Source organism: Acytostelium subglobosum (assembly GCF_000787575.1).
Source record: "Acytostelium subglobosum LB1 DNA, scaffold: scaffold24, whole genome shotgun sequence".
Lineage (NCBI taxonomy): Eukaryota > Evosea > Eumycetozoa > Acytosteliales > Acytosteliaceae > Acytostelium > Acytostelium subglobosum.
Genome location: NW_012236509.1, coordinates 503,518 through 518,910, shown reverse-complemented (window position 1 = coordinate 518,910; position 15,393 = coordinate 503,518). Strand labels below are relative to the sequence as shown.

General features: G+C 49.2%; 2 protein-coding genes across 2 annotated transcripts; one reads left to right on the top strand and one right to left on the bottom strand.

Moving 5' to 3' along the window:
- Nucleotides 1-522: 522 nt before the first annotated feature.
- SAMD00019534_099700 (hypothetical protein) lies at nt 523-4,523 on the top strand (the record flags this gene model as incomplete). The annotated part of the gene is made up of 3 exons (XM_012895002.1): nt 523-576; nt 662-4,301; nt 4,381-4,523. The coding sequence occupies 3 exons, from the start codon at nt 523-525 to the stop codon at nt 4,521-4,523; spliced, it is 3,837 nt and encodes a 1,278-aa protein (XP_012750456.1).
- A 102-nt stretch (nt 4,524-4,625) lies between these two features.
- Nucleotides 4,626-14,478, bottom strand: SAMD00019534_099690 (hypothetical protein; the record flags this gene model as incomplete). Its single annotated transcript, XM_012895001.1, has 10 exons — nt 4,626-4,687; nt 4,760-4,919; nt 4,990-5,141; nt 5,214-5,234; nt 5,477-7,205; nt 7,275-11,939; nt 12,016-13,070; nt 13,129-13,643; nt 13,741-14,231; nt 14,332-14,478. 10 exons carry the CDS (start codon nt 14,476-14,478, stop codon nt 4,626-4,628), a joined length of 8,997 nt encoding a protein of 2,998 aa, XP_012750455.1.
- Between the last annotated feature and the right edge of the window lie 915 nt (nt 14,479-15,393).

Genomic DNA, 15,393 nt, shown 5'->3' with positions numbered 1-15,393 from the left:
AACCATTGAGAACAAATCAATCAGAGACTACATTATCCAGACTGGTATACATCGGGTCCACCTGAATGTTAATTATTAACTTTTGGACCAAGTATTATATTTATGTGTTGACACCATCATCACACAAACTCTAGACTGTCTGTGTCCTTCCAAACACCAAAGAGAACAATCATTGTAGTTTACAACATAACACAACACACACACTCGTGTTTGATCATCATAAATCTAATTCTTTTGTGTGTGTTTTGGACAACAGCGCAAAGGGTCACCCAACCCACACACACTTTCACAATGCAACAAAACCAACACTATCGATGGTATTACTGATTAAATTGATGGGTTTAAACACATCAGTGTGGGTGGGTGTTTAGTTCAATGAACGATCACATCTTATTAAGATGTATTTGGCATTAAATCAGGTGTTTATTTCTGTTTGTTCATTCTGATCATTCATTCATTCTGATCACTCATTCAATCATTCACAAACAATCAATCAATCACTAACTATCAGTATTAAATATTATGATGCAGAAGGAACCTGAAAAGCTCGAACCTTGGGTTCTGGCACAGAAGAAGGTATGTCATCAATCATCACATCATCTATTGAGTGTGGAACTAACAAACAAACGAATTCGTATGATGGATGGTGGATGATGGATAGGTATTCACAAAGTGGTGTAATATTTACTTGGCATTGAGAGAGTTGACTGTGACTGAGTTGCAAACAGACTTCCAGGATGGATTCAAGTTGGCAAACTTGTTGGAGACATTGAGTGGAAAGAATGTATTGGTGTCCAAAATGCAAAAGATGAAGAGTAGACTACATCTCGTCACCAATGTCAACTTCACACTAAAGTTCATCACGGACGAGGGCATCAAACTGGTTGGACTAAGTGGCGAGAACATCGTGGATGGTGATCTAAAGATGATCATGGGTCTAATTTGGACTCTGATCAAATGTTACCAAATCCAGACCTTGTCACTTGGCGCGGGCAAGGATGGCACGCCGTCCAAGGCTGGCGCGCAGGGTGGTTCCAAAGAGTCGCTGCTCAACTGGACACGCGAGCAACTCGATGGCTACTCACTAAAGATCAACGACTTCACAACGAGCTTCAAGGATGGCACGGTGTTTTGTGCGCTAATTCATCGATTGGTGCCAGAGGCAATCAAGATGGAGGAGCTCAAGCAGGACGACCCGCTCTTCAACCTCAAGATGGCCTTTGACACGGCGCATCGCGAGCTCAACATCCCCTCCATTCTCGAGCCCGAGGAGGTGCTGGAGCACCCCGACGAGCAGAGTATAATGACCTACGTGTCGTTGTTCCCACGTGTCTACCAGAAGGCCAACGACCCCAACGCCGCCAACAAACGATTCTCTGTTGCAGTGCCAGTTGCATCGCCCAGCAATGGAAAGGTGCAGTTCCGCGACTCAATGTCCGTGAGCACCGACAACTTGCAGGAGAAGTTGCGCGAGGAGGGTGAGCGCGTCCGCAAGGAGGAGGAAGCCAAGCGCGCTAAAGAAGACGAGGAGCGTAGAATTCGTGAGGCGGGCGAAGCAGAGGCCGCCGACAAGCTGAGACGCCAACAACTGGAGCAGGACGCAGCAGAGGACGAGGAACAGCGTATCAAAGTTGAGGACCTCGAGCGCAAGATCAAGGCCTTGGAGCAACGTTTGCTCGAGCAAGAGCATGAGCGCGACCTTGAAAAGAACAACACTCACAAGGTGCTCGGCAACATTCTCAACGACATTGAGCACGCACCAGGCGACGTGTCGTGGCAGTGGGAGGACTACCAACGTGGCAACAACGAGCTTGTCGATCAGCTCCGCGAGAAGGTCGCTGGCAACAAGGAGACCCTGGTCCGTCTTCAAGAGCGTATCGAATCACTCACACGCGCCAATGGTGAGAGCACGGTAAAGTTGGACGAGGTCCATCACATGCGTGATGAGCTTGAGGCCAATCTCAAGGATTTCAAAGAGAAGTGCCAATGCAACACGCTGGTCATTGTACTCAAGGAGCGCATTGGTGAACTGGAGAAACAGGTAGGCGAGAAGGAGTCTCACTTGGCGGAGGAGATCACACGAAACAAAGAGCAGTTGGCCCAGGTCACCCGACTAAAGGACAACGTTGAGACAGACAACCGCGACCGTATTGAGGAGCTCAAGAACGCTCTGTTGGCCAAGGACAAGGACATTCTGGCCGCCCAATCCGAGACTGATGGCCTAAAGAACGCACTACAAGCCAAAGACAAGGATGTTCTGGCGGCACAGGCTGAGACTGATGGACTCAAGAACTCCCTGGAGGCCAAGGACAGGGACATAGTAGCTGCCCAGGCAGAGACTGACGGACTCAAGAATGAACTTCAAGCAAAGGACAAGGACATCCTCGCTGCCCAAGCTGAGACTGACGGACTCAAGAATGATCTTCAGGCAAAGGACAGGGATATGCAGGCTGCCCAAGCTGAGAAGGATGGTTTGAAGCAGAAGCTGGAAGAGTTGGAGCGTGGCACAGCAAGTCAAGGCAACGATCTACAAACTAAAATTCAAGAGCTGATGAGTTTGATCGAGGCCAAGGATGTCCAAATCAAGGCATTGGATGGTGATAAAACAGATCTGTTAGGCCAGCTGGACAAGTCCAAGCAAGAGTGCCAGGAGCTCAAGGTTGGCAAAGAGGGCGAGCACCAAGACCTGTCAAAGCAGTTGGATGAGCAGCGCGAGCGTGTACAAATGATGGATAATCAAGCAGGACAACTAAAGGAGGAACGTGATCGTTTGGCCGCAGAGCTGGCCGACGCCAAAGAGCAGTGCTCCAAGTTGAACAAAGAGATTGAGGAGAAGAACAAGATGAATGAATCAAATTCCAACTCATCCACACAAGAGAGACAGAGATTGATCGACGAGTTGGACGCACTCAAGCGTGAACTGGCAGAGTTGAAGGGTAGTCACAGCAAGATCTCCGAGGCACACGATCAATCAAACAGTGAAAAGAACAAGTTGATTGATGAGCTGGCCAGTATCAGGGGTGAGGTCGACAAGTTCAAGGACGTAGAGAACAATCTGCAGCAAAGTCAACAAAGTGCCAGCCAGTTGGAGAAGGAGTACCAGGAGCGTGAGACTCGCGCCAAGGAGGAGAGGGATAAGTTGATCAGTGAGTTGAATCACGTCAAGGATGAGATGGCCAAGCTCAAGTTGGTGGAGGATGCATTGTCTACACTGCAAGCCCAACATGACAAGACCCTGGCAGACATTGACCGTGCTCTGGATGATAGGAAGTCGTTGCAGGATCAGTTGGACGCAGTTAAGTCTCAGTTGGCAAACAATGCTCAGGGTGACGGACAGACAATCAAGAAGCTGGAGGAGCAGGTGTCCAATGCCAACAATGATCTGGAGGAGAAGGCCAAACAGATTGCTGCATTGGACGAACAGAGGAAGAAGGCAGAGGATGAGTCCAGCAAGACCCAGGAGCAATTGAGATTGTTGCGCGAGTCTGCACATCAGAGCCAGAGCGAGAAACAACAGCAGAATGATCAGGAGAAGAAGGATTTGCAAAAGAGTATTGAGAAGTTGCAGTCCGAGGTCAATGATCTGAGACAGCAACTGGGCAATGCAAACAAGGATGGAGCCAAGAATCTTGAACAACTACAGGCCTCGTCCAAAGACATGGCCCAGGAGAAGGAGAGACTGGAGAAGGAGCTGGCTGCACTCAAACAATCGAGCCACAGCGAGATACAACGTCTGACCAAAGAGTCTGATGACAAGCAATCAGCAGCTAAGGAGAAGGATGCAGCTGCCAACAAAACACTGACTGATGCCTTGGACAAGTTGAAGACTTTGACACAAAAGTACTACAAGTTGGAGAATGACCTCAATGAGCGCACCAAGCAACAAGACCAGCTGACCAACACGGACAAGCAGTGGAAGTCGTTGGGTCAATCATTCGACCAACTTCAAGAGTTGATCAAGAAGAACAAGAAGAATCAAGAGGAGAAGAAGGAGGCGGCAGCCACTCAGGCCTCATTACAAGAGAGAATAAGTGCTTTGGAAGATCAACTACGTCAGAAGGAGTTGACAATCAATGGACTTAACGCAGCGGCAGCAGCAGCACCAGTGGCTCACGACCATTCAGATTCGGAATCAACTGACAACAATCATGATGAAGCAGTAATTGAGCGTATGATCATGGATGTCATCAAGAACCTAAAGAATCCAGCTCAACAAACGGTGACAAAACTGCGCCACAACAAGTACTTTGTCAACAACGCAGTGGTTGATGTATACCAGGGTGGTGAAGGTGCACTAATGGGTAAGTAATTGATTGAATGATTGAATGATTGACGAACATTCATTAACAAACTTCCAACATGTACATCCCTACTCTACAGCTAAGAACCAAGAGTTGGATGCACCATTCGAGTCATTGATGGTCAAGGATGACCGTCCCTTGTTACCATGGCTACTGATTGGTGGATTAATGTTGGCAGTGGCATTCTTTTCTCAAGGTGGTTATGGCCGTGCTTTCTCATAGTCCTTCCATCTATTCAATCAACCTTCCACCCATCAATCAATCAATCAATAAAGTATCCAACATCAATGTTGGATCATTCTCTGTATCTACAAGTCCATTTGATCATTTACTAAGTACACATATTGATACACCTATCAGGATGAATAGCATCCCTATGTATGATTCTAATCATTGATTGATTGATTGATTGGTTAGTTGGTATGATGATTGTAATACTGCTATTAAACACAACTTACTCATTCCAAGTGTCTTCTCGCCCAGCATCATACCCATCAGTGCAGTGAATAGGAATGTCAATGAGTTTGAGATGGGTACAACCAGTGATATGTCTGCTTGGCTGAGTGTATAGAAGAAGACTACAGACCCACTCAGGTTGGTGAGCATTGGTATAACATACTTGAAACAGAGAGAGTTAGTTCAACTCAAGAGAGTGCTTAGAAGTCTCTCAATCTAGATTGATACATACTGATGGCTTTGTCCAAAGATAGATGAACTCTGCAATGAACTGATGAAGGGCGCCTTCCTTCTTGATGGCTGATACACCTTCACTGCCTCGTTTGATCAGAGGGTTGGTGCAGCCCCAAATGATTCCAACCAGTACTAGGCTCAATGCATTCTCTGTTGTTGAGTGGACCGATTGATTGATTAACATCATGATTCGTTTCATTCAATCACATGATCAGTCCTTACGTAGTAACATCTTGATCAAATCTGTTGTTTGTATCTGTATATATGATGTAGTTGGACAACAAAATAATGAAGTAAATCTGATCAGAATCGAGTTGACAAGCATGTGATGATCATCTGACCTGGAACTATTCCGACACCCCCACAAATCAATCAACAAACGACTGAACGAATACATTGAATCCTTATTAGGATTGGAGTTTATTATTATTATTAGTCATCAATTGACTCTTCAAGAACTCTCCTGGGTACCTTGATTAACATACGATCATCAGTGATCTCTGTGTAGTCTGTTTGCTTGCGTTTCTTGGACTGGGTACGCTGCTTCCTCTTCTCAGCCTTCCTGATGGCATGCTCCTTTGGATCGGACACCGCCAATAGCTTCTCCTCCTGCTTCCTCAGTGCACGCTTCTTAAAGATGGCACCTTCAATCTCGCGGAATGCCAGGGAGAATGTTGGCGCACCAACCTTCTTTTTGATCATGTTGAGCACCTCCATTGAAAGGTCCTTGAGCTCCTTGGTCGGGTTGTACTTGGCTTCGGATGACTTGTACAGTGGGTACAAGACGATGCTGAGGTACTGTGACATGGACTTCTCTGGCAGCTGGTTGGCAACTGCGCCGACCCATCTGAATACGTACTTCCTACGCATTGTACCAAATTTGGATGCCATGTACGACAGTCTCTTGAACATCCACAGGAGCATTGGATACTCCTCGCCCTGTTGTTGGGTCTCTGTTGACTTGGTCTTTGTCGGGGTTGAGCTAGTGGTCTTGCCATTGGTATTACTGCTCTCCTCCATCTCTGTGTCGCCGTTGAATCCCCAAACATTGTCATCTTGCTCTTCACCTTCATCACCATCACCGTTGACAATGGCCTCGCCATTCTCCTCTGCAATGTCTTGGATATCCTCCTCAGCATCCTCCATGGGCCTGATACTTTGGCACTTGAAGAAGACGTTTGAGAGGTAGAGGAGGTTCTTGGTCACCTGGAGACCTAGGTCATCGGTCAGGAACCTGCTGTTCAGTAGCGAACAGGTCTTCTTGGTGATCTGGAACAATGTGGTTGGGTTGAAGATCGTGGTCTGGACCGTCTGCTTCTGTTTCTTCTGTGACGTGCCCTGTACAATGTCCTTGACACCGTCCAACTTCTGTGTGTTGAAGTATTGGCCAAACAGTCTGGTGACTGATGTTCTAACCCAGACATGAGGGTAGTTGAGGTACTCGATGGCCACGGGCCAGAAAAGAACAAACTTGTCGCTCGCATTCATGGCGGCAGCGTGAACAGGGAACATCTTCTCAACCATCAACATGATATTGTAGTACAGTGCCCAGCCAGTGAGTGCGCTGGATGACTTGGTCGCCTCGTCGTCTCCACCAATCTCCTCGAATATCTGTGATGTCTGTTCGAGGCGTCTAAGTTGCTCCAAACCTTGCTTGAGATGTCCGATTGCAAGGGGCATTACTTGATCAAAGAATGTATGGAAGTTGGTAATAGCCTCTGAGGCCAGGCCTAGGACTTGAGCCGCTGTCTTTGACATTGGCACATTGTCTCCCTTGCCAAACCATGCCAATGTGAGCTCGATCAGCTTCTTGGACACTTGGTTGGACACACCCTTGAGCAGCATCAACAGCACGTTGCCAACTTCTTGGCGACATGGAAGTGATGTGTCGTTGGCTAGACGTGCGATCAATGGGACGAATAGGAGCTGGGCATAGGTGTTGAGCACTTCTTGTGGGAACTGATCGACTATCCTAACGAGCATCTTGAGCACGGCCAAACGGCCTTCTTCTGCCTCGTACGCCATGTTCTTGATGAAGAACGTCAAGTGCTGCTTCAAACGTTGTTCGCCCATTGGATAATGCAACAGGAAGTCTATCATCAGATCAGACAGGGCCTTCTTGATAAAATTCTTCTGTGTCCTGATCAACATGTTGCTGGACAGGTCAATCAGTTCGTACACCTCTTGTAGCATCACCTTCCTCTCAATGATCACCTGATTTGATTGGATTGATTGATTGATTAGTATGTTTGATTGATTGATTGAAAAGTTCCATGTACATACATGGAGCATCTTGATGGCTCGCGTCTGCTTCATATCGTTGCCGGTGAAGTACTGCTTGGTGAGGATGAGGATGGCCTTGAGCTGAGCATCGTTGAGAAGTTTGTTGGCTGGATCCTTGATGATCTGGATGATGGTGCTGTAGCACACGGATGAGACCTTCTCATTGCCAGCGTCTTGTTGGAGACGCTTGAGGATGGTCACTGTGACGCTGGCAAGTTGTGGACGCAGCGAGGGCAGCTCGAGGTGGAGAAGTCTGTTTAAACACTTGATCGAGTGGAAGGCGATCTTTGGATGCTTGTCATTGAGTGTGGCGATCAGACTGGGCACGAGTGGGTCCAGCATGGGGATGAGTGGACGCACCTCCGTGTCAGACTTGCTCATCACGTTGAACATGAGCTGCAGGGCAAAGTCAGTGTAGACGAATGAGTTGTAGCTGAGACTCTTGACGCGCTCGGCCTTGGCCTTCCTGGGGTCGGCCTGGATTGTGAACGTCTCCTCGTACGTGGGCTTGAGGTTGGGGTTGCGCTTGTTCTCTGGCACGTCGTCGCGACGATGAGTGCCACGCTTGAACATGTTGAAGCACAGGATGAGGAGGTCGCGATCAGTTGATGACTTGTTGCGCAACACTGCCTTGGCGATCTTCTTGAGCATCTTGCTCACGTTGGATACTAGCTTGGGCGAGGTTGAATCTTGGAGCACGTCCTCAATAGGCTGCAACACAACCTTGGTGATGCTGGTCGATGTGATCAGCTTGACCAACACCTTGAGCGCGCTGAGCACACGTGGTTGGCGTGCCTCCATGAACGAGTCTTGGAATCGGGAGTCCTTGGGAATGGTGATGTCCAGGAAGAGGTAGTCGATGATGATGTCCATGACCAGTGGTGCCTGCTTGTCGATCTCGCCGGGCTGCACGCCATCCTTCTCCAGCTGCAACAGCAGCGCGTGGAGTGTGAACACGAGCACATGCTTCTGGTAACCGCTCTTGAGCACAAACTTGAGGTCGTGCAGCATAAAGGGGAAGTAGCGCACGCCAAGGATGCCCTGTACCTTGACCAGTGTTTGACGGGCCATCTCACGCGACTCGACCACCTTGCTCTTGAGCTCGTTGGCCAGCTTGCCAATGAGTGGTGGGTAGAGCGAGCGCGTGGACTCCTCTGGCAACAGATTGTACAGCTTGAATATGGCTACGGCCACGGTGATGTCGACCATTGTGTCCCTGTCCGCCTTGTCCTTGCTCTTTGACTTGCCATCGATTGCCATTGGCTTGGCTGGTGCATTGGGATCCTTTCTCTTCTTTGAGGAGAACAAGAACTTCTCCAACTCTGGCACCAATACGTAAATGATCGCCTGATGTATCTCCTCGCTGACGTTGCGCACCTTGACTCGCTGGGCTACATGCACCACCATCTTGGTCGTGGCAATGTCCAAAGCCTGAATCTGTAACCTGTCCGCCTTGTTTTCCTCATCATCTTGCGCGTCCTTGGGGTCTGTTGAGGCGGCGGCTGCAGAGGCCACGGCAGCCTCGTCGTCATCCAACTCGCGAGTCGTGTCCTCCTCCATGTCGGCAGGGACGAATGAGATCTGGGCCTTCTTGCCCTTGACTGACTCGACCATCTCTGGTGCAATGTCTGTTTGATTGACGAAGAAGTGGAACTTGTCCAACACCTCGCACAGGGCACGCAGCATGAACTTGCCCTTGAGGGGATGCTTGGCCATGGTGCGATGTAGCGTGCGCACCATCTGGTAGTATGGGCGCCACTCTAAGATGGCTGCCATCTCACCAATGGCCTTGGCAATCTCACCTAGGTAGGCAGTCTCCTTGTTTGAAGTCTCGAGAATGGCGGCCAGACAAAGGGGCAGGATCAACTGAGTGATGGATGGTGCCTTCATCGTGTCCTTGTGCTCCTGGATATTCTGACGCAGGATTGTGAACGAAGACCTGCGCTTGGACGACTGGATATTGGTGTAGAGTGCAAGGAATCCCTTGTCGCCCATCAAACATTCGACGTCGCCAAAGAAGTGAAGTGGGAACTTGGCCGCCAGCTTGTTGAAGAGGTTGAGCATCTCAGTCCTGGCATCGCCAGGCTCCATGAGGTTGCGCTTGACTGCTGGGACAAAGATCTCGTGGAGAAGGCGGCAGGTCCAGTCCAGCTGCTCGGGGCTGTACGATGACATCGCCGCTATGAGCTTGGAGAAGGCGTTGGCGGCACATCCGCGGATCGAGTAGTCTGCGTCCAAGAGGTAGAACATCATATTGTTGAGGATTGGCGCCAACTGAATCTGATCGTACTGACCAAGCAATGGTGTGAGCTTCTCGAAAGCCTTGAGACGCGGCTCAAACTCGTAAGCATCCAAACGCACGGTGTCCTGCTTGAATGCATTGAGGTCGGCCAGGAGTGTGGCGATCTTGCCAATGGATGGCACCTTGCGGCCAATACCCGTGAAGATCTGGCACAGCAGCTCACGGGTCTCGCGAGTCACAAAGCTGGCAAAGAGTGAAGAGAGCGCGGGCACGTGGCTGGCGGGGTCGGAAATGTGCTCGACCAAGTTCCTAAAGATTGTGAGGATGGACATCACAAGACCCGGGTCGCTCTTGAGCTTGGTGACCGTGGACGAGCCGGCGGTGAAGAAAGGCAGCAGCAGCTCGAGTAGCTCGGCAGATTGGTCGCCGGCACGAGCATACTTGGAGACCTCAGCCAGGACGACAAGTTGACGACGCGAGATTGAATGGAGTGATGCGCCTTGCTTCTTGTACAGCACGGCCTTGACCGAGGTGATGATGGGCGTGACCAGGGGCTGCAGCACGGCCATGTACTGCTCGTGCTCATCGGCGCCCAGCAGCAAGTTCTCAATCAGCATCATCACATCGGATTGCATTGGCTGGAATGTGACAAAGGAGATGAGCTTGGGTAGCAGCGTGGGGTCGGTCGCGAGGTGATGGACCAGGAGTGGGTTCTTGGACACAATCAGCATCACCTGCTTCATGCCCAACGAGATGCCATGTGCCTGGATCGCAGGCCACATCTGGGCAAACACCTGGAACAGTACCTTCAGGTGTGTGTTGTGATCAACGCCACTGAACTGCTCGATGATTCCAGAGATGCGCTTGAATGAGATTGAGCGAAGTTCGTTGGCCTTGGCGCTGGCGTATCCCTTGTTGCCCATTGATTGGCATGACTTGATGGCGATGGCCAACAAGATATGCATGATTGCGTCCAGATTGGCGCCCAGCAACAGAGTGCCCATCTGTCTGATGAACGGGTGCACCACATTGAGGAAGTTCACCTGTGAGTCGGTCTGTGGCAGCGCATCGAGAAGCGCGGGTGTGTACTGGTTGATGGACGTGAGCAGCGCGCTGGAACTGCCCTTCTTGACGGGTAGCATCTGAAGGAACTTGGAGAAGGCGGAGGAGACACGCTGCCAAATGGGCGTGATCTCGGCTGATTGGAGACCCGAGAGATAGGCAAAGATTGTGGTGCGCTGTGCGTCGATGGTGGTGCGGTTGCCGCTGGCCTTCTTGTTAAGCTTGGACAGCAGGATCTTGATGATGAGCTCTACGATACTGGCGCGATTGTCAGCTGGCACGCTACATGATGGCGACGATGCCGAGATCACAAAGTTGACCATCTCCTCGCGCATCGTCTTGTCATTGATCAATCGCTCAAAGTTCTTGCGGTATGGTTGCAGCTCAATTCGCGACAACAACATGCAGGCGAGACCGGCCAACTGAATCTTGGAGTCCTCAATCTCGAGCGTGCGCACAAAGATTGCGGCCATCATAGGTGCGCGATGCATCTGCGCGGGCTTCTTGAGCTGAGCAAAGAACTCGAGGAAGTAGGTTAGCAGCTTGTTTGCTTCGAACTTGGCAAAGATGAGCTGGGCACGCGTTGAGTCGGTCAGCGCACCGAGAGATGCGTCGAACGGGCGGGCAAAGACCGCCGAGAACCTGTGATAGTCGATGGCGATGAACTCGAGGAACTGGACAATGATCTCCTTGCTGTAATGCTCGATCAAATGGCCCAGACGAGCATAAGTCTTCCAGATCAGCTCGTTGTATGATGAGAGGTCTGTTGATGATCGAATAATATTGCGCACACCCAAGTCTGCGTTGAACGTGCCCTTGGCCAACTGCTGCACCTCGCCGTACACCACAGTGGTCTTCAAGCTCGAGAGGTCCAAGTGGAATGTGTCGTCGTCCTCCTCGTCCTGTGCCTCTTCCTCGTCGTCCTGCTCGTCCTCTACCTCATGTGTGTCCTCAACTGTGTCAACATCCTCCTCATTCAACTCCTCGCCAGTGAGCTCATATTCATGAGCATGATTGCCTGGTGTGTCGATGTCCATGGGTGTGGCGCACTTCATCTCTTGAAGCTGTTGATTGACGTCCTGGAGACGCTGGTAGAGCAGCGGGTAGAACACCTTGACCTTGTCCTGGGACTTGCACACTTGGACGATGGCATTCTGGATGGCAGTCCAAAGTGGTGTGTAACGGATGTAGTAACCACCGAGCAAGTAGTTGTAAAAGTGTTGGCTCAGCACATTGGTCTTGCCCGATGTGTGCAGCACTGTCAACGCGTCCATCTTGGACACTACATCGCGTCCCTCTATAGTATGATACTGAGTTGTCTCAATCTCCAACATGTACTGGAGCATTCTTTGAATGTCGACCTGATTGATAGATTAATTGATGGATGAGTGTGAGTGCGTGATTGGAGTGATTGAGGGCAAGTTGAAGATAACTTACATCACTTTCGGATGATGCCTGTGTGGCCTTGTGGAGGCCGACCAACATTGATACCGTCGTCCTTCGAATGGACGTCGATTGATGCGAAAGGTTATTGCTAAACAATGGCAATAACTTGAGGAATTGGTCATATGATACCAATGGTGTGATTGTGGCTGTGGCTGTTGCTGTGGCTGATGCTGTTGGTGCTGCGGCGGAAGCCTTCTTCTTGCTGCCGGCTACTGATGATGATGATTTTTGAATGGTTGTGGATGCGGATCCCTTCTCAAGAAGCGTCTCCAGATAGATGGCCGAAGCGTTGAGTACGTGGTAGTTGTTTGGCAGCTTCTCGAGCAGGGCAAACACCACGGGACTGAGTGAGATGAGTGTCTTGGGTGCGAGACGGGAGGTCAGGATCACTCGGGTGATCAAACATTGGCCTACGAGATAGGTGGTCTCGTCAATGGCGGTCTTGCCTCCGACAGCGGCCTTGTTGTGTGCCGCGCTCACACGCTCAAACACCTTCTCCAGGGTGGCCAAGATTGTGGCGTCTTGGAACTCGAGCGATACGGCCAGCACCAGACATGCCCAAAGCATTGAGTTGTCGACGTCGGCCGAGCCAAGGACACTCTTGACCTTGGCAGACAACTGTGGCGTGGACTTGAGCGTGGGGTACTCGCGGATGGGGTGCAGGCCATCCTGGCTGGTCGGATCAAGGGCCACCAGGCGTACGAGGAACGAGAGTACTTGCTCCCAGTCCAGCTTCTCCATGTTGCGCTCGACGTACTTTAGCAGACGAGTGATGATGAATGACTCGAACAGCTGGTGACGCTCCATCGACAGACAGAACGAGATGATGTTGGACTGCGACGATTGGTCCGACAGGGCAAAGAGCACGTCGACCAGCGTTGTGAAAGCGTCCCTCTGCTCCTTGAATCGCGCAAAGTATGTATGAGGCAGCAAGCTAGACATTGTCAAAGTGATGGCCTCAATATCAAACGACTGCTTGGCAATAATGCTCTTGTATGTCTTGGTATTAAGTACGCGGCCAAGTATGTTGATTACATCGCCGTAGTCTGTGTGATTGAATGGCGTGAGTGAGGAGGGCGTGCACTGGCATCTCGGACAACTTACCCTTGATGTTAGCTCCACGCCTAAACTTGATGAACGACTGGATGATTGTAAAGAATGTCTTGTACTGCTTGGAGATGAATGCGGGCCATTGTTTGGCCTCGAGTTGTTTGGCCAGGAAGTCGGACTCGCCAATGAGTGTCGCCCAGATCGCATCCATGTTATCGCCCTCGTTAACTGCATGTCTTAGTATGAGTTGGAAGAATGGCACTAGTATGCGGTGTGCGGCAACGACGGCTGACTCGCGACTAGCGTCGACTGCGCGGAAGGTCAGCGGCAGAGTGTGCTCGGCTCTCGAGTGGAACTTGCCCTTGACACCCTTGATCGATTGGAACAGCAGGTATGAGAATGCGTCGCAATACTCATTCGAGCTGTAGTGAGTCTCTGCACGCTGGAACATCGCCGTCAACGACTGCTGCAGCTGCTCATATTGTATCTTTCGCAGAAGGAATGCCATCGACTCTGCAGCGAACCTCCTAAGGTATTTCTTCCTAAGTCTAAACAACTCTGAGTATATGCTACATTAAGTGTCAAGTGATTGAGTGAGTTAGTGAGTGTCGCGCGTTAGACAACACATTCGCCATGTCGCGCCAAGACCATGGACCATGGACTTACTCATAGAAGCGGATAAAGTCCTTGCATATTTGACGCTCGAGGAACTTGAAGAGGTAGCATAGTGATGTGAACAACTCACTGATGACCTCTGGTGTCGGTTGAGGACGTTGCAGCATTGTGATCATGGTTTGGAGCACGGGAGCATAGAAGTGCTCAAAGAACTCGGAGCGGAGATCGCGTGACAAAGCCGTCAGCAGACCGAGCAGTGGCTGGAGTGCCATGGTACCGGCAATGGCCATATGTCTAGTGATCACATCGACCAGATGCTCCTTGTGCAGCAGCACTTCGGCCAGCGTCACTGGACACTTCCTCAACTCGATTTGAAACTGCTCAAAATGCATCGTCAAGTTGAGCTCGCGCCATGCCACCATCGTCTTGTGAAAATACGAGTCACTCTGTTCCTCATCCTCCTCCAACTCAATAACAACATCTCCAACCTTATTGAATATATTTATATCGATACTTGATATCTGTTCGCTAAATGATTTAAACTATTTGATTGATTGATTGATTGATTGATTGATTGATGTGAGTGATGTGAGTGATCGAGTGATCGAGTGATCGAGTGAGTGAGTGATGGGGAGTACGTACTCTATATGTATTCTTCTTCTTTGATCGTCCAACTGATGGAGTGGCAGCGATTGGTAATGTGGACTGGTCTCCCTCTTCTGAGTAGTACTCTTCGGCAGTTGTAGTGAAGCCATGTTTACTCTTCTTGCTAATGCTAGTAGTGTCCATATTTGAAAACACTCACTTCACTTCACTGATATTGACTGATTATATATGTATGTATGTATGTGTAAGAGAGAATATGAGTTGAAACTATGGATTCATTTAGACGAACGAGTCGAGTCGTGAGTCGTCTTCAAAGAGTTCAAAAACACTGATTTGATTTAATTTTATTCGTTTTTTTTTGCTCCATACTGAAGTGTGACATTCAACAAAGATGGGTGTTCAATTCAAAAGGCAAGTGAATGACAAATACAATCAAACACATATGCACTTATTCATAATCTAGTATTCAATCATTCAATCATTCAATCAATCACACCCACACTATCATCTCTCTGCACTCACCGCCACAGCCACCGCCAAGATATCCAAATGAAATACGTCGCATTCATTTATTTTGAGACTGTAGATTTAATATATCATAGCACTGCATTATGTGATGGTGCTTAAGCAGGTGTTTGCCCTTCCATCTACACTCATGAATTACTGTGGTGTGATGCATCACCACCATCATCAACCAAATCATACCACCAACACAAAACACACTAATAAGGGTGTCGAAGAATGAATATAGGAATGAATGAATGAATGGATGAATGGCTGGATGGATGGATAGATGGCTGGATGTATGTATTGGTGGCCCTGCCGCCCTCTTTTTGTACAAAGGATGACCCTACACACAACACATAATACACTACAACAACAACAATCAAACACATTTTTACAATAAATGAATGATGAGATTAATTTTCCTTTCATTTTTTCATTTATTATTTCTCCCTCCTAATAAATATTTATAACATAAAGGTAAATAATTATTATTATTAAAAGAATGAGAGGGATTATTCCTCTCTTTCTACTTTTATTATTTTGTTGTAGTTGTTGTTTAACAGCATCATCTTCCACCAACATCAACAAGAA